The 17,907-nt window shown below is 36.0% G+C and overlaps 3 protein-coding genes and 1 non-coding gene across 5 annotated transcripts; 2 read left to right on the forward strand and 2 right to left on the reverse strand.

Moving 5' to 3' along the window:
- Positions 1-42: 42 nt before the first annotated feature.
- LOC117567370 (cytosol aminopeptidase) lies at positions 43-2,065 on the forward strand. The gene has a single exon (XM_034247313.2). It carries the CDS (start codon positions 151-153, stop codon positions 1,804-1,806), a length of 1,656 nt encoding a protein of 551 aa, XP_034103204.1. The 5' UTR covers positions 43-150; the 3' UTR covers positions 1,807-2,065.
- A 4,646-nt stretch (positions 2,066-6,711) lies between these two features.
- On the forward strand, positions 6,712-6,783 carry Trnaa-ugc (transfer RNA alanine (anticodon UGC)). Its single transcript has one exon. It is a non-coding gene; the product is annotated as a tRNA-Ala (tRNA).
- Positions 6,784-9,033: 2,250 nt separating this feature from the next.
- On the reverse strand, positions 9,034-9,817 carry LOC117566700 (uncharacterized). 2 transcript variants are annotated; one of them, XM_052005966.1, is made up of 4 exons: positions 9,719-9,817; positions 9,529-9,657; positions 9,343-9,468; positions 9,034-9,273 (listed from the first exon to the last, which is right to left on the reverse strand). In XM_052005966.1, the coding sequence occupies exons 1-4, from the start codon at positions 9,792-9,794 to the stop codon at positions 9,050-9,052; spliced, it is 555 nt and encodes a 184-aa protein (XP_051861926.1). In that variant the 5' UTR covers positions 9,795-9,817; the 3' UTR covers positions 9,034-9,049. The 2 variants fall into 2 exon arrangements, with proteins under 2 accessions (XP_051861926.1, XP_034102137.1); XM_034246246.2 differs by having other exon boundaries at positions 9,715-9,810.
- Positions 9,818-14,031: 4,214 nt separating this feature from the next.
- LOC117568563 (uncharacterized) lies at positions 14,032-14,543 on the reverse strand. Its single transcript, XM_034249291.2, has one exon. The coding sequence runs from the start codon at positions 14,451-14,453 to the stop codon at positions 14,067-14,069; it is 387 nt and encodes a 128-aa protein (XP_034105182.1). The 5' UTR covers positions 14,454-14,543; the 3' UTR covers positions 14,032-14,066.
- Positions 14,544-17,907: the final 3,364 nt, after the last annotated feature.

The following is a 17,907-nucleotide window of genomic DNA, read 5'->3' on the forward strand; positions in this document are numbered from 1 at the left end:
TTCTAGCAGGCGCTGCTTTAGACTTGGCACTCAGATTAAACACAGCAAAGATAAAAACACATTTCACATTCACATTCACATTACAAATACATTCAGACGAATTTCGAAACAGTAATTACGAAAAAAAGCTTTTACAAAATAACCGAGATAATGGCCAACTACATTGCAAATGCGCTGAACAAGAGCAAAAGGATCTACAAGGGAGTGCAATACTTGAGAGCGTTCACCCAAGCCGGGGTGAAAAATCGATCTTTAGGGCGTCTATTGCCAACTTATAGCCCGACTGGTGATCGGCAAGTGCGTCATTATGCCATCAAATGCGAGGAAGGAAGTGTGGTCAAGGGCGTTGTGGTGGGCGTTTATTCCAAGGAGGGTGACAAGGAGGCAAAGCTCACTTCCAGCGGGGAGAAGTTTGATGATCGAGCCCAGGGCAAGATATCGGAGCTGATAAGGGAGACGGGCATGAGGGGCGACCTCGGCAAGGGACTCGTCTTTATGAATGTGGACGCCGAGTTCAGTGCAGTTGCTGTCGTTGGCCTGGGACAGGAGGGTGCGGGATTCAATGACCTCGAGGTAATTGACGAGGGCATGGAGAATGCTCGTGTGGCCGCTGGAGTCGGAGCGCGAGCTCTGCAAATGCAGGGAGTCACCGATGTGTTCGTCGACTCCATGGAGTACCCAGAGCAGGCAGCTGAGGGCAGCGCCCTGGCCATTTGGCGATACAACAGCAATCGCCGTAAGCAGGATCGCACGCACATACCCAAGCTGGAGCTCTATGATTCGCCAGAGGTTGATGCCTGGACGCGAGGTCTCTTCAAAGCCGAGTCGCAGAATTTGGCCAGACGTCTCTGTGATTCACCGGCCAACCAAATGACACCTACGATTTTCGCACAGTCCACCGTGGATGCGCTGTGTCCCTGCGGAGTTAGTGTCGAGATTCGCTCTATGGACTGGATCGAGGAGAATCGCCTAAACTCATTCCTCATGGTCGCCAAGGGCAGCTGTGAGCCGCCAGTCGTGCTGGAGATCACCTATTGCGGCACGGCACCCGAGGATAAGCCCATCCTGCTGCTGGGCAAGGGACTGACCTACAACAGCGGAGGACTTTGTCTGCGTCCCAAGGATTGCATGCACATGTATCGCGGCTGCATGGCGGGCGCCGCTGCCGCTGTGGCAACGATTCGGGCAGCGGCTGCTCTGTCCTTGCCCCTCAACGTGAGCGCTGTGCTGCCGCTTTGCGAGAACATGCCATCGGGCATGGCGGTGAAGCCGGGCGACGTGGTCACCCTGATGAATGGCAAGACCCTGGGTATCGTGGACGTGAGCAAGGCGGGAGCGGTGGTCATGGCAGATCCCCTGTTGTATGCACAGAGCAATTTCAAGCCCCGTCTGGTGGTGGACATTGCCACACTGGGATATGGCGTCTGTTGTGGTCTTGGAGGCAGTGCGGCGGGCATTTTTAGCAATTCAAATTTCGTTTACAAGCAGTTCGAGAAGGCCGGCAGCTTGACCGGCGATCGCGTCTGGCGCTTGCCCCTCTGGAATTACTTCAAGCAGCTGGTCACACCGAACAAAACATTTGACATTAGCAATCGTGGCCGTGGTCCTGCCTCCAGTTGCATAGCAGCTGCCGTGCTGCACGAGCTGGTCCCATGCGTCGACTGGGCTCATCTGGACATCCGCAACGTTGGCATGATGACGCGATACAATCCGTTGCCATATTTACTCCAGGATCGTATGACGGGACGTCCCACACGCACCATCATTCAGTTCCTCTACCAGATGGCCTGTCCGGACACCAAGTAGAATCTCTTCGGCGTATCATTTGCTTTTTAAACAATTGGCTCTCAGTGTTTTTAATCGTTTTGTGTGGGAATTTCATATTTCATATTTGATTGCAGTGCAACTTCAAAATCTACTTGTTATTTCAAACTGTTCAAGAACGCGCAGAAGGTATTTTGCAAGATATTAACTTTTAAGAGAATGGACGTGAAGTGAAGGAGTAAATCTGCAGAGTGTATTCGTACTTATGCTAGAAAAAGAGAAGAATAAATTGTGAAGCATATCTGAAATTTGTTGTTTCTCGCTCTAGAGGGATTTGTAGACCCAAAAGTCTCTTTATACCTGCTCAGTGGACTCATCATCAGTTGGGTCATCTCTTCATCAAGCATGTCGCATATTTCAGATGTTATTTAATTAGTTTAATTGAGCAAAAATGGTAAATGTTGGGCCCAAAAGTGATGTTAAATATCGAAGTGGTGACGGGATGGGGACAGAGTAGGGGACACGGCTTTCCTTTCTTGTCCTTTGCTTTTTTGTAGTCTACTTATGGGCGGCTTATTAGGCTAATTGCATAAAGTTGGCTTTAATGAGTTGAAAAACGGTGCCAAGCCTGGTCACTGAAAGCCACAAAGTATAATGTCAGTTCATTTTTGTTCATGCTTTTGTTGTTGGTTTGCTGCTGAATCTGTTGTGCTGCGGACTTTGAATTTATGACACGGCTTTAATGGGTTAACTAGGTTAATGCCCATCCTCTTTGCCTTCTTTCATCAAGCCTGCCCTCAGATGGTTCGCTGGATCTAGCCCTTAAATAGTTTCACCCTTGCAGTGCCAACATAAATTTTGACAATTAAGCAAACATTTTGTGCTCAACTTCGCCAAATTGGCAGCCAAGAGAGAGACGGTGAGAGAGAGAGAGAGAGAGAGAGAGAGAAGCACACACTCCAGATTTCTGTGCGTCCCAAGTATCCCCTCAACACCACGAGAATGTGCACAAGTCATTAGGCCACAAAATTATAATTTTGAATCATTTTTCTAATTATCCGATTCGCTGATACTAAGAATACACTTCCAAAGCCTTGGCATAAAATTGATTCTTTTTACAAAAGTAATTTCTATACTTTGCGATTAAAACTAATTATCGAAAGAAGACTAATTTGCGGATTATAGAGTATTCATTAGTGTACGCCTTCAGTTAATTTTTGTTAGCCCTTAGCACTCTCGAGTTATCTGCTTGGGACATATTAGGGGTGAAGCTTCTAGCTGAGGGCTCGTGCTGGAGTGCAGCCAAATGAATTTACTAATGAGCAATCAGGCCTCAAGAATATAAAACATTTTTGGGGGTTTCGGTGCTCTTTAAAAACCTTATTGGAATGCCAACAGATTTGGCAGTGGTAAAATGAAACGACCAACAGAAGTTGAGATTCTTTTTGCGCATCGCATATTCAGCAAAGTGTTAATCATTAGCAACGACTACACAAAGCAGAAATCAGTGAGAATTATGATTGTAAATTTAAAGTACGTCACGTTCGTTGTCCAGTTGCAAACGACTATTTGCAGAGACGACTCTGAACCACCTTTTGGGTTTGGCTTCCACCCAAAAAATCCTTTGACGGGTCTAGAAAGAATAGCAATTGTGATAAAATTCAGCGTTGCTAATGCCGACCACAGCAAAATGCGATAAATTGCGGCTTATGATTTTTATACTCTCTCCACGGGTTGCATCACTTAGTCATAACAGTTGAATCTTTTTATATATTTATTTATTTATTTTTGTACGCTATGTACCTCTAACCGAATAATGCTTTAAAATTATTGCGATTGTTACACAAAAAATTCTTTCATAATACCAATTCATAATAATTTCCTAATTTTTTACAAAAAGATTTAAAATAATCAAGGATTTTAGACTTAATTTAAGCCCGTAATTTGATGTACGCATTTTAGATTTAATGGACAAAGAATACATTTCTATAAAAGTTGAATCTACTTGTTAGAGTTTTTGGTCATTCTTCGTGAGGTCCTGGGTTCAAATGCTGTTCGATTCGGTGACAAGTACTTCTTAAGTAATTATAAATAAAATACATTATTATGTTAAAATGAATATATAATATTAAATGCTAATAAAACTATGTAATAAAAAAAATCCTATACTCAAATTAAATCTTTTTGGCACTAATAAAATGAAATAAATTCGGGATTATGCAGATATTGACAAAGTTGCGTTCTTATATTATTTATTTATACCTAATTTTATTCTATTCTTTATTTATAATAATTTCAATTTTTTATGATTTATGTTTAACTTAATATTAATTCATCTTTCTAATATTCGTTTTCGAAAACAATTTAACTGTAATAGTAAAATGTGTTTTTCTTAGCGATGAATTAATTGCATAGAGTATACGCTTGTATCCATCAGAATTTCACAATTCTGCTCGCTCAATCACTTTGTCTTTCCCCCCTCGTCTATCTCTCTATCTTGCTATCATTATTTGTCTGTGGGACAAACGCGGGGGAATCTCTTTCTGCGGTCGGATAGCTGCTGGCTAAAGTTTGGCGACTGTTTTTATTAAATTTTTTTTTTTTTTTTTTGGCTTTTGGGTTTTTCGATGTCGCTTTCTATGAACATTTTTATAGCATTGCGTCTTGCCTTGTTTTCCGACTCTGTGTATAGAAAAAAACACAGTTGCTGGAAATGATAATTTACACTTGAGCGCACACGTGAAAATGGGAAAGGCAATGCGATGCGATGCGAAGTGATGCGATGCGATGGGATGCGATGCTATCCATGGGCTGGGACGCGCCTGTGCTGTGGTTTGGCTAGGTTCTGCTATAAATTGCCAATTAATGGCAGACGCGCTGCGGTGGGTTTCATTTGCATTTTGCTTCGCATTGTTGCTAATACATACATACACCCAAAAAGCGCACACATCTGTCTATGTCTATGCATGTGTGTGTGCGAGTTTATTCACATTCACATTCACATTCACATTCACCTTCATATTCATCCACATCCCCAGCCACAGCCACACAATGCTTTTGCGATTGAATACCGAACGAATTCTTTTTATCCGACAGTCGCCCACGCGACGTATGCTTAATTTTTGGCGCATTCTTTTCTATACGTTTTTTTTTGTTGTGTGTTTTGACTGTCACACTTCAGTGGTTAGCGAGCGCCATTTTATTTTAAATTGTAGATGCGGTGCTCTGCATCCAAATGCAGACAAGTCAGATAGTTTCAGCTCCAGCTCCATCTCCAGCTCCAGCTTTATTGGCGCCCTCTTGTCCAATCCGGTCAAGCGTCATGCTAAATTCGTTGTGGTTTTTCTCGTTTCGCTCGTTGTCACAACAAATGCAAGAAGCATTCGGGCATATTTAGTTCAATTCAAAAAAAGTAGAGCAAATGCAGCTAACGAATAATGGAACATGCGGTGAATAAATGTTTTACGTATAAATATAAACGGGAGCTCATTAAAAAACTAATTAAATAATTGGTTTATTGTTGTTGTGGAAATTAAACGATATTTGTACGTCGAATTGTTTTCACTTTAACTTTGCCTTGAACACTAATACCATTTATTTACTTTTGCGTTATTATTTTTTTGTTATTGTTGATCAAGCATGTGCACAAATCGCAGACATATAAAATATATTCATATCAATATAATGACACCTACTACGCGTGGTCTGCATGAATGGTTCGAACTGTAAATACACAAATAAATATATGCATATGCAAATAATATTGTCTACGAACATGCAAATCAAATAGCCGGAAGAAACATGTCCAATATTTGAATCTGTAGTCATGTCCCATAACGAATTTGTTTTACTTTCGCACTGTAAATGTAGACTTGACCTGGAAGGATGTTTACATAAGCATGGGTGTGTGTAAATATAATTTAAAAAAAGATGCACATATATATCTAACACTTAATGTAGGTTCTTCAGGAATTTTCAATTAACTTGTAGGTTGCAAAAAAATGCACTACAATTATCTCCATTAGTGGCTGTCAGTGTGTCAAAGCTTCATATATTGCAGTCTGTGAATTGACTGGCTATAATTGCTAAAGAAATTTATATCGAAATTGAAAACTGTGAAAAGAGTTACCAAAGTTGAAATATTTATTGATTGTTGATTCTGTTTTTGCTGAAATGGTACTACATTGCGTATGTGTTATGTCTTGGGATCATATTTTTTTTTTATAAATTTTTAGCAATTTATAAATAACATTTATAATAAAATTTATCATCAGTTGAACTAGAATAATTCGAAATATGTTTCTTTGTGTTATACGGCCTGCATATAATGAAGAACCTAATATTGAAAATACACCTGGCCCTCGCTTAACACGGGAGTTACGTTCCTAGAAATCTTCATGTTAAGCGAAATCGTATTAAGCGAAACATAGATTCAGTACAAATTAAGGAGTTTCGTTCGCAAAATTCAAAATTGGAAGCAACAAAATTTTTTTATTGTTTAAAATTGGTATGTTTTTATTAAAGTTTCATGCATATGTTCAAAATTAACCAAAAGTTATTATGCATATGCCTTTAATAAATGCATAACGTTCATATTTTCAAAACTAAAAGCTGGTATTTAGTTAAAAAAGTTGCTTCATATAATAATTCAACAGGTTAATCTTTATAGAAATTTAAAAATGTTAAAAAGTAAGGAGATCATATGTTTCTATTCATAACAAGTTTGAAATGCATTTGGTGGCATTTATACCTTAAGTCAGTATGCTTCAACATTTTTTCTCATTTTGATGGCTCCTTATCAAAAAATCGTGTAAGAAGAGGAGCAAATTTGTAACCGTGTAAGACCGAGTCCGTGCTAAAAGAGTCCAAGTTAAGCGAGGGCCAGGTGTAATATAATATTAAAAAATTCTTTACAAAATGATATATACAAAAATGAGAACCAACATTGGGGATGTAGCTCAGTGGTAGAGCGCTCGCTTTGCATGTGAGAGGCCCCGGGTTCAATCCCCGGCATCTCCATCTCGATTTTTGCCAAAGCAGTTAGCGCTTGTAAATACATTATTTTATAATATAAGTCATAAATAAATAATAATTAAATAAATCTTTAATCATTATTCATAATGATGCCGGTAAAGTTCCGCAAAATTGGGAAGTTACTCTTATTTGAGTATTACGCTTTTTTTACACTGATAGAGAGAGTATAACGTTCTAAAAACTAGTAGAAAAGAAAAACCCTGAGATTGAGAACCTCCTATGGAGATCTTAAAAAATTTTTATTGAAACAAGATGAATCTAAAAAAGCTATTGAAATCGATAAATTTGCTTTTTTTCTTAAAGTATGCCATACAAATAAAAATATCGAGCATGAGCTCAACGCAAACATCTTAAAACTAATCAATATAAACAAAGTTTATGTTGTACTTCCCGTCGGGTTTGTTGACTTAGAATTTTTATTTCCATTTTGACATTTTTATTATCTAAAAATTAAAATATATTCTTACATTTCAAACAGCAAATCTATTATTATTTTATTTATCTTGATCTTGATTTACGAATACATTTTCTGGTCTTAATTTAAACATGATTTTATTTATGTTTATACTACCGAATCAGAAGTTTTGGCAACGAACAATGGCCAATATTTTAAAATAATCTATGAGAGTGAAGTAATTGAGATAATCGGCATTAACCAGTAAAGAGCTGTAGTGCTACCTTATTATATGCTTCTCAATTAAATAGGGTATAAAATCGTGAGCAATGTGTGTGTTAATGTTGTCCCTCAAAATGGCACAAGTTGGCAATGAGTTGGTTTACATTCAAGAGTAAATAATAATATTAAATATTGTTTTACAATTAAATAAATATGAATATAAACACACAATCGTTGAATTGTCTGTCTGACTGTCAGTATCGCCCCTCACCTCTCATCACTCAATACCAATTGGACTCACAATTGAGCTGCTTTGCGTGACCTAGCCGCAGAGCGAGGAATTAAAATTAGTTTATTTGAATGCACTGGGCCGGCTAATGGACGTTGGACATTACCAATCTCGCACATTCAATTTACCCTACCCCCCTCTGATCCAGCCTCCCACCGGGGGGCTTCCGAACCAACTTTTTAATTGTTCAATGCATTCGTTGCTCATACACAGCCAGAAACAGAAACAGAGCCAGAGCCATAGCCCCATCACTTTCAGTTTATCGGGTGCATTGTTTGCTTTTTGGCCACGTTTGCCAGCTATCTGTTTCCCTGCCCCTCGCCCCTCGCTCCCTCTGGCCTGTTTGGCAACCTATTATTATGCTGCTGCTGTCTGTGACAATATTTTACGGTTTGTTTGATTTACTGTTTATTTATTGTTATTATTGAGTTGAGATTTTTCTGTTGTCTGGCATTGGCAACTCGATTCACGCGAATGCCAGACAGACAACGAATTTAAAGTCTGATAAAAGAATTGCACAATTCGCATTGATAAAGATTTAGAAATGCTTTTAGGGGCGTACTATTTATATACTATATTATTCATACATTGTTAGCAAGTAAGAAATGGATAGCTTTTTCACTTTTAAAAAAATATAAAACATTGCGGTATAATTCCTTGAATACTAACATATACTGAACGGTATATTTTGTATATACTATTATACTATAACATTGCGATATTATTATACAAATACTCCTAAAAGATACCAAATAATTATACCGAAAAATACTAAAAAAAAATGTCGGATGGTATATTTGGTATATAATATTATATTATATACTGAAATATACTGGAGGGTATACTAATATATACTATACTATATTAATATACTATTACATTCAAAATATACCATGTTGCATACATACTGTATTACTCTATACTACAATACTACCACATTCAAAATATACTACAGAGCACAAAATATACCATGTAACATACACTTCCTGTAGTCACATACCGTGTATAAAAATTTTAGATCATTAATTCAATTCGATAGCTACTCTTGTTATACGCTGGTATACGATGTTAAATACAGCATAAAAAAGTACTGCCATAAATTCGCACAAACTTGTCAAAATCAAAAGCGCGGAAATGTCATATTACTCAGCCAAAAGTTGGACGACGTAGTGGAACACAACAAAAGAGGAAATATATAGATATAGACTTCAATGTAAAAACTCAGCTACATGACTCTTTGTTGACGTTAACTAAACAAATTGCAATTGCATTCGCCAACACCTTCCTGTCCCTGTTTCCCTTTCTAGACATTGATCAAAAAGCAAAAAAAAACAATATTTTCATTTTTATTTGACAATAATAAACATGTTGAAAACACCGTAAAAAGCGAGAGCCAAGCCTAAAATGTGGTTCCTTGTTGTTGTAGTTGTTGTTGAGCCAACGTTGCAGGGTATGAGACCCACCTTGGAGGTGCAGACGCAGGCTTCCACCTGCATGCCCGTTGAATGTCTTTGACGGAAGCAGCCATTGCTGCTGTTCACCTTGGCGCACATGTAAGTTATGTTTTGGACTACATTCAAAAGTAAACAAAAATTTATCAGAGTTGGAATCTTGTATTTAAAGCGCAGACTGAACTTACTGCCGCCTTTGAATATGTAGGAGTATTTAACGCAAGAGTAGCCGGGTGACATTTGACACAGATAATGCTCTCGATTCAGGGTATTATTTTGCCAAAGAGCTTTCACATCGGGAACCGTATCGTTTGCTAAGAGATACAAGGTTTGTTTTATATAATACGATATGCATATTTTATGGTGATACTCACTAGTTGCTACCAGCGGCATTTCACAAGGTATTCCATTAAAGTCTCCGACTCTTGAATCGCAGTTTTCTTTTGGCAGATTCGATTTGTTCTCATATGGCCCGATCCAAGTGAAATGAAAACATTGTGGCACTATTAAAAAAGCAAAAAATTAGTCATGTTCTTTTGTTTTCAGTCGTCACACTTCACCAACACTCAGAAAATACATCCAGGCTACTAAAAAGTATTAATAATACCATTAGCAGTAATTTAAATGATTGCTGTGGCATTTTCGATATGCTATTTTCTTAATTGATAACCAATAATCGAATATATTAATAATATTAAAACAGCTTTTGCCACTGCCAGAGACGAACTGATATCTTGAAACGCATTGCAATCGTTCGACAATCGATCTTCTTATCATTTTTAGATATGATTACTCATTCAGTTTTTCATTTTATCAGAGGGCAACATCTTTTTTGCTGTATATTTTTTTACTGTAGTGCAAGTGATTTTAATTTTATTTTTTCTTTAGTAGTTTTTTGTCTCTGAATACACAAGCTTAAGATTTTCTGCGATTTTATTTGTGTGGCAATCAATCGAATAATTATTTAAGCTCCTATTTAAGTTTTAAAAGTTAACATAGTACTCGTACCCTTTACTTATATTTATTCGATCTTGGAGATCATTTTTCGTGTGTTGAAATTTCAAGGACTAAACTTTTCTCAAGGGTAGGCATTGAAACACAATATGTTTTCCCACTTAATATGGTATAGCTAAATAAAAACATATCTTTGAAAATAACACAAAATATAATTTAGGTTTTCAAAAAATCTTTAAAGTAATACAATTTGGTAGAAAGAAAATAAGTTTTACAGTTTGTCCACATTTGAAAACCAAAATAAGTAAGAAAGTTACAGTCGAGTGTGCTCGACAGTGAGAATAAAACCAAAATAGTGCGATTTTAATTTTGAAATATATCAAAATAATATATCCCAAAAATACTGAAAATATACCAAAGGCTGCATTCTAAATCTATCACAGAGTGGAAAATATACCAAATTGTTAAGTTAAATAACTACAAAGGTATTTCTTAAATAACTTATACAATTTTTGTCTGACCGTAATCAAATTCAAGAATATAAAAACTACAGAAATTTTTGTATGTACCAAAAATTGCGACTACAGACAGGCATAACACGGACAGACGGACATGGCTATATCGTATCGGGTGTTGACGCTGATCAATAATTTATATACTTTATGGGGTCAGATATGCCTTCTTCTGCCTGCTTCATTTTTACAGGATGACAGAAGTATAATACCCTTCTACCCTATGGGTAACGGGTATAACAAATTTGATTCATATTTTAGCAACATTTCTACTTTATCAACACATTATTGTGTTGTTGCAAAATGAATAAGAAAATCAATTTATTGTAATTAAAAATAGACATTCGTCTATTTGCCTTTAAATAATGGTAAATGATAAGCATCTTCTCATTATGATATTGAAAATGAATTTTGGGAAAAGTTAAACGTATATAAATGGAGAAAAACGCAGAAGGATAGAGGACTCCCTCTTATGCAAATGTTATTTCATTAAGTATTTAAAGATAGAGAGCGGGAACGATGAAATGAAGGAGATCCGAGGAATACTCGTAGATAAGAGTTGGCTGGCAAACAATTAAATAACAGCAGTTGCAATATTTTTTAACTAAAGTCTGCAAATTGTATTTGTTGTTAATTGTCCGGTTGTTGCGAGTTGTCCGCTCGTCGTAGCCTTGCACGAAATGAGTTTGAAAACAAATAAAAATGTCAAACGAATGAATAAAAGTTGTCTAATTTAATTTGTTTAGCAGGAGCGGCATTTGGACAGCCAAAATACACTCAACAGACTCTCGCATACTAACAGGGAGTTCTCTCACACTCACACTTACACTCACACTCACATATTATACATGTACACACTCACGTAGTCAAACAGTTGCCGAAATTGAATAAAAATAAAATTTTTCCCTCATCTCCCTCTTTACGTAAATATTTTTTGAATTACATTTTTAATTGTTCAAAACAATTAAAACTTATTTGGAAATGTAATTGTTGTTGTTCTTCTTCTGTGCAAAACTTTCACAGCAGCTGTCGACCAACTACGTGCTTTAATACTAGCTTCTAAATTATTGCCAATGAGTTGGAGCATTGAAATCGCTTGGGGTAACATTCTCGTACACGTTCTCGTTTACGTTCTCGTTCTTGTTCTATTCGCACACATCCATCAAGCTACCTTATCACACTCACCCTAGTCAAAAGCATCGTTCGTTCATTATCAGAAGTGAGGCATTTTATATGTGGCACAGCTTCGATTCCATTAAAATGATTGATCATTTTTATTGACATGAATGGTCATTAACCCTTGGCAAAGTCAAAATAAAAAATGAAGAAAACAACAAACATACTTACGGAAATTATCGTTAGTCAGGTATTTCGCGTTAGCACAAAGCAAGTTGTGCTCCATCACAATCCCGAAACAATCGATGCATGAAAAGTATTATAAACCACGCTCCAATCTTTAGAATTTAATATAGCGCTTGCTTTAAGTAATGACTGAACATTTTTAGTAATACTTTTCAGTGACTTGAAGAAATGCACAATGATAAGGTGAGAATCAACTTAAGCTTCGAACATAGCTTAGAAATAATCCCTTATGATAGCAATATACAATATATGGCTTGTGACTAACACGACTAATCCCGATGTGATGCCACTTAAGGATTTCGTATACAGAGCTAACAGAATTCCATTCAAATCATTAATTATGCAAATGTTTTTTGCTCATGTTTGCTATGGGTTCCATTCATTTGCGAATACACTACGCACTTACCACAAATTATGTCACTAAAATGCAAATATCACGACCAGAGTTAGGAGTTGTATTGGTATACTCGTATTGGAGTGGGTAAAAGGGATTTTTGTTTATCGCAAGTCAAACCCAGGGCAGAAGAAAAAGTAGTTAACAATAACTAACAGCTAGTTGGCAAACACAGAAGTTTATTCCATTTAGGGATAGTGCGGAGGCCTGCATAAAATTAGCATACGATTAAAATCGTTAGTAGTAATAGAGAATTTGGGAGTGAAGAAGCCATTAAAAGCATCCAATAACTTTGCAGATTGGCTCTCAAGTCTAATATTCGTTGTCAATGCCTTTAAAAAGAAAGTGATTATAATTTTAAATTTTTCTATTAAAATATTAAGATAAAAATGGTAATAACAAGTAAGAAGGCTACAGTCGATTGTGCTATGACTATGATATATCCGCTACCAATTGTGAATGAAAGCAAAACAGTGTGGTACTAATTTTTAAATATACCAAATTAATAGTGCCGCAAAAATACTAAAAATATGCCAAAGGCTGTATTCGGTATATTAACGTAGTAATAAACTCGAAATCTACAATAGAGTACAAATTGTCTGCCAAAGCAACTGAAACCCGTAGAAAGTAGGTATTTTTGGCCTTTACAGCATTTTTTCTTAAAAAACTTGTACAATTTTTATCTGATCGCAAGCAAATTTTCAGGAATAATTAAAATTTTAATTATGACTGTACATACGCAACTCCAGCTTCAAAATTACACTTGTTATTCGGTTTTTATAGATTTTCATACAATAACAAGTGCTGTCAAAAAAAATTATATCTCTAGTCTCTGAGATCTAGGTGTTCATACATATATGTAGTTTGACAAATTTAATAGACCCTTTATTTTTATGTTTATAAAAGCCATTCTTATTTTGGTAATTATTTTTTATATAAAACAATGTTCTTTTTAATCAATATATTTTGAAAGGCATACATAACCATTATTTATGATTTCTTTTTATTTTTATTTATAATTTTTTTATAAATATTAATCAAAATTAATTATTGTTAATAAAGATAACCATAAAAAAGTATATATTATCATTATTCCGTGATTTATAAAATAAATCTTGTAATGATTTTGGTCTCTGTTTTTAATTTCTTGCAGACACTTAAATGCTTGTATCATATTTATCCATGTAACTTCCACTTTGAACTGTAAGGAGCTAATGTTTGTAAATTTAATAAATCCATCTGGTCTGGCGCCACACGGCCTGTGTTTTTAGGAGGCTGTGCTATTCTTTGGCGCCAGCTAAACCGATTTGCTAAATTACAAAGTTGCCAGGACGAAAATCGCGTCCCCTCCTATCTCTCCTTTCGCCAAGTCTCCCTAATTACGTGTCAGCACTGCACGTCCAAAGTGGGGTCATTATGTCGCCTGGACGAAAAATGGTGCACGTAAGCCGGAAACGAGAAGAGTCGATGCGGGTGGAGGGGGAGGTTGAGGGGAGAGCGAAGCGAGAGCCAAATGGCTCATTGTGCGGAAATCGCATTTGATGTCGATAGCAGCGACAGCGACAGAGGCAGCGGCAGAGGCAGAACTAGCAGCGTATCCTGAGAACACCTAACTAACGACCATCTAATACGATTAGTGTCATAATACAAGGGACTTACTGATACTTAAGTGTGTCAATAATATGGCATTTTATTCACAGCATTTAATGCACGCTTTCACAGCGTTTGTTGCAATTTTCAGATCAAAAACCGAGTAACGATGATACGAGAAATATTCGGGATTCTTGTAGCATTCACATTTTCCAGCATTCGGGCCCAATATTTCCTTCTTATCAATGGGTCTAAATATTTTCGGTTTGATGAATGGTGGAATTTTAAACGCATTCGTTTCCAAACGTTCAGGCTCATAGCAAGCGGGAGGATCATGGCTATGAGTTGGTTTACCTCCAATTGGACATGGACAAGTCGGTTGGTTTTTCTTTGAATATTGTCGAGTTGCTCCTGTTCCTATTGACTGGCGGTCCTTGAACTGTACCACAAGCTTGCCAATCAAGCCTCTCATATCCCGTGCCATCATTTTGAAAATAAATAATTTATCTGTAATAATTTTGATACAACCGAAAGAATATTGAACTATATAACATTAAGTCGAATTGTTGCTAAGTTATGTCCTATTACCTTATTAAAACAAAAGAACATAGTTATGAGTGCACTGAAAGTCAAACTACTCTCATTAATAAACTTATTCCTACTCCAAATTCACAAGCATTGTTGTTTTCTTAGGCACGAGTAATTGAAGATGAAGTTGCTGTCCCACTTATTGGTTGCTTAGCTAAATGTTCAATTGTCCATGCGCTAAATTCCTCATACTCGAATTCATCTCTTCCCAACTAGAAATCAAAGTTGTAAAAACTAAAATCAATAATGATGAAAATGGTTATTGCTACAGTTGAGAGTGTTCGACTTTATTATACCTGCCAAATGAAATGAAATCTAAGAAGCTGTTTGTTCTAATTTAATGTGCAGGTGTATTTAACAATCATAATTCCATTTGGAGGCACAATTTATTAACATTAAAATGCTTTATACAAACACTAAAATGTTTGTGAGCATATAAAGATACACAAATCATGTAGTTTTTGACAATTCATGTGTGTTTGAATTTATAAAGTATGATAATATAAATTTTAATTCGGCTTCTTCAATTTAGAATTCTTAATTTACGAGAATAATAAATAACAAGTAAGAAAGTCGAGTGTACTCGATTGTAAGATACTTATTTTCAATAAAAGAGAAACAATGTGATTATTATCTATTATCTTTAAAATGTACATAATATTATACCTAAATATACTACAATATACCGAAGGCCTTATTTGGTATATCCGTATACTACTTGCTTAAAAATATATTATAGATTGCAAAGAATATTGACAACCAAAACTATTTAGACCCGACTGCTGGAGCTGGCTTTGTTATATTAAATAATCATTTTAAAAACTTTTGCTAATTTTGATTTTTGATAATCGCAAGTAAATTTTCACTAATTATATTATTGTACATATGTACATTTATCACTTCTTTGACCGTCACAGCCCATATTAAATAAGCAGGAAAGGTCGGCAGCTTGAAGCTGACAATATGGAATATTGGTTCTCTTGAGTGCCTTTTAATATCCCCTCACACTTTGGGGCTGCCACGATACACTTTCGATTGTCTCTATAACAATGGTGTCGACACCTCTGTGGCTTGTAAATGAATAGTTTGAGAAAAAGAAAATCGCGTTGGTAAACTTTTAAATTTCTTTGAATGTGCGACAAGCGGCGCCCGCACAATCTGAATCTGAATCTGAGTCAGAGCAAAACAAATGGTAACGACGGCAATGTCATCTAATTGCTTTTGTTTTGGTTGGGAGTCTGAACTTCAGACCCGTACCCCAAAGCTGACCTCAGAACAGTTGTGTCAAAAAAAGGTTACGCTCGTACAGTTACGGAAGTCCTCTCATTGAAGTAATTTTCCACTATAACTTGTAAAATTGTGTAGCGAGCGGTTATGGGTAGAAAACTGTTGAAAGTTTTGTGAAATTATTTGTTGGTTCCATTCGGATGCGAACTCAAAAAGTCATATTCCATTTAAAGAGAGAACAACCGTGCATTATAAGAATAGAATAACAATTGAACAACAGAATGGAAAGCGCTCTATTATCAGGAATATATCTGAATTAATCCTTAGATTAAATTTTGACTTAACACTTGCACTATTAACATAAAGGGGACTTATCTACCTTATCTACACATGCTGTTATAATGAATCTTACATTGTTCGGCCCAAAAGTTTCAAAATGTTCGCTAACATTTAGCTTTTGCTGGAGTTTTAACTATATGTAGGTGCTTTATGCAAATATTGCGGAATTTTTGGGGCTTAACATTGTAAACTTTTCATTCCTTTTGCCTTTTTCAGTTTTCACTAGTTCAGTTTTGTCCTGGCATTTGAGTTTGCTGTGTGGTTTCGCAGTGACAGCGATAATGATAAAGATAATAACACAAACAAATAACGCAGATGAAGTGGGGTAGACTTGACTGTGGAATACCTGTAATTTATTCTAATTATAATAGAATTAAACTTGCAAAATGCTTTCTTAAATAACATCCATTTTTCTTCGGTTATGTAGCTATGAAAATTTAGCTATCAACTTTCAAAGATGTTAGCTATACATTTTTGAATACTTATAAAAGTAAAATAATAATATAAAAATATACTAATATGTAAATATATTATTATACTAATTTATTAATATAGTAATATACTTATATAGTAGTATACTAATATACTAATATGTAAATATACTATTATACTAACTAACTAATTATATACTTATATAATACTATACGAATATACTAATATAATAAGATAGTAATATACCAATATACTAATGTACTAATATACAAATATAGTAATGCACTAATATACTAATAAACTAATATACTAATGCGCTAATATACTAATATACTAATATACCAATATACTAATGTACTAATATACAAATATACTAATGTACTAATATACTAATATACTAATGCGCTGATATACTAATAAACTAATATACCATGTCAGTATGTATACATATATACTAATATAAAATATACCAATATACCAACATACTAATATACTAATATAACCAACATAATAATTAGACCCTTACACTTTTTGGCTACCGGGTAAATCAATGGCAATTCCAAGTTTTGTGCGAATGAGAATTTTGGCTGGTTGCTTAATTAAAATGCGCAAGCAGTGCGAACGCTTCATTTGGCTGGGTGAATCGCTGCCGCAGATTTCCATCAGGCATGGCCCTAACTTGCGAGCTGCCCTCGCTCCACTTTGCGCCTCCGCATTGTTCTCTTGCATGCAAAGTGTCAAGTTTTTCATTATAATTTGCATATTTTTCGCCAAGGCGCAAACTTTTTACTTGTCCCCCATCCCCCATCCTCCGAGCACCGCAGCAACCAGCTCAACCCTAGTCTCAGCGAGAACCTTGCGAACAAGCTAAACCAGCTAAACTGCGCCTTGTAAATGACAACATTAAGCATTTGGCATGGGCCTGAATAGTAGCTATGTAGAGGGAATCTTCAGTAACCTACTCTTTCTGACTAAATCTGCAAGATACACAGAATGTATCTTATAAGTTATTTTCAAGTTTAATTTTTTGACTTTGTGTTTTTGTGTGTGCGCGCCACGTCCTCTCCTCCCTTCCTCCCGCCTCCTCTTTGGTTGGTAAGAGGCCTTTTCAAGAGCTAGAACTAAGATCCTTTGCTGCCTGGACTGAGCCGGTCCGCATAATCACGCGAAATCTGAAAACGTGTCTTGTATAGTAATGAGCCCTGATTATAACTTGAAATTGTGTGTAAAAGTACAGTTGTGCGCGAAAGTTATGCTACGTGGTGTTCACGCTGAGATTCTCAGTTTTCTAGTTTAACGAACAGCGGCAACAAATATAAACAATGGAATTTATAAAGTACATACATACGTATGTA

This window comes from Drosophila albomicans, chromosome 3, assembly GCF_009650485.2.
Source record: "Drosophila albomicans strain 15112-1751.03 chromosome 3, ASM965048v2, whole genome shotgun sequence".
NCBI lineage: Eukaryota > Metazoa > Arthropoda > Insecta > Diptera > Drosophilidae > Drosophila > Drosophila albomicans.

What these genes read in the sequence shown, in the direction of transcription:
- LOC117566700 (XM_052005966.1), bottom strand. Translation starts at nt 9,794, where the DNA reads ATGCCACAGCAATCATTTAAATTACTGCTAATGGTATTATTAATACTT. An exon ending in CCTGGATGTATTTTCTGAGT is followed by an intron (nt 9,658 to 9,718) that starts GTTGGTGAAGTG and finishes CTTTTTTAATAG; the next exon opens with TGCCACAATGTTTTCATTTC. An exon ending in CTACATATTCAAAGGCGGCA is followed by an intron (nt 9,274 to 9,342) that starts GTAAGTTCAGTC and finishes TTTTGAATGTAG; the next exon opens with TCCAAAACATAACTTACATG.
- LOC117568563 (XM_034249291.2), bottom strand. Translation starts at nt 14,453, where the DNA reads ATGATGGCACGGGATATGAGAGGCTTGATTGGCAAGCTTGTGGTACAG.
- LOC117567370 (XM_034247313.2), top strand. Translation starts at nt 151, where the DNA reads ATGGCCAACTACATTGCAAATGCGCTGAACAAGAGCAAAAGGATCTAC.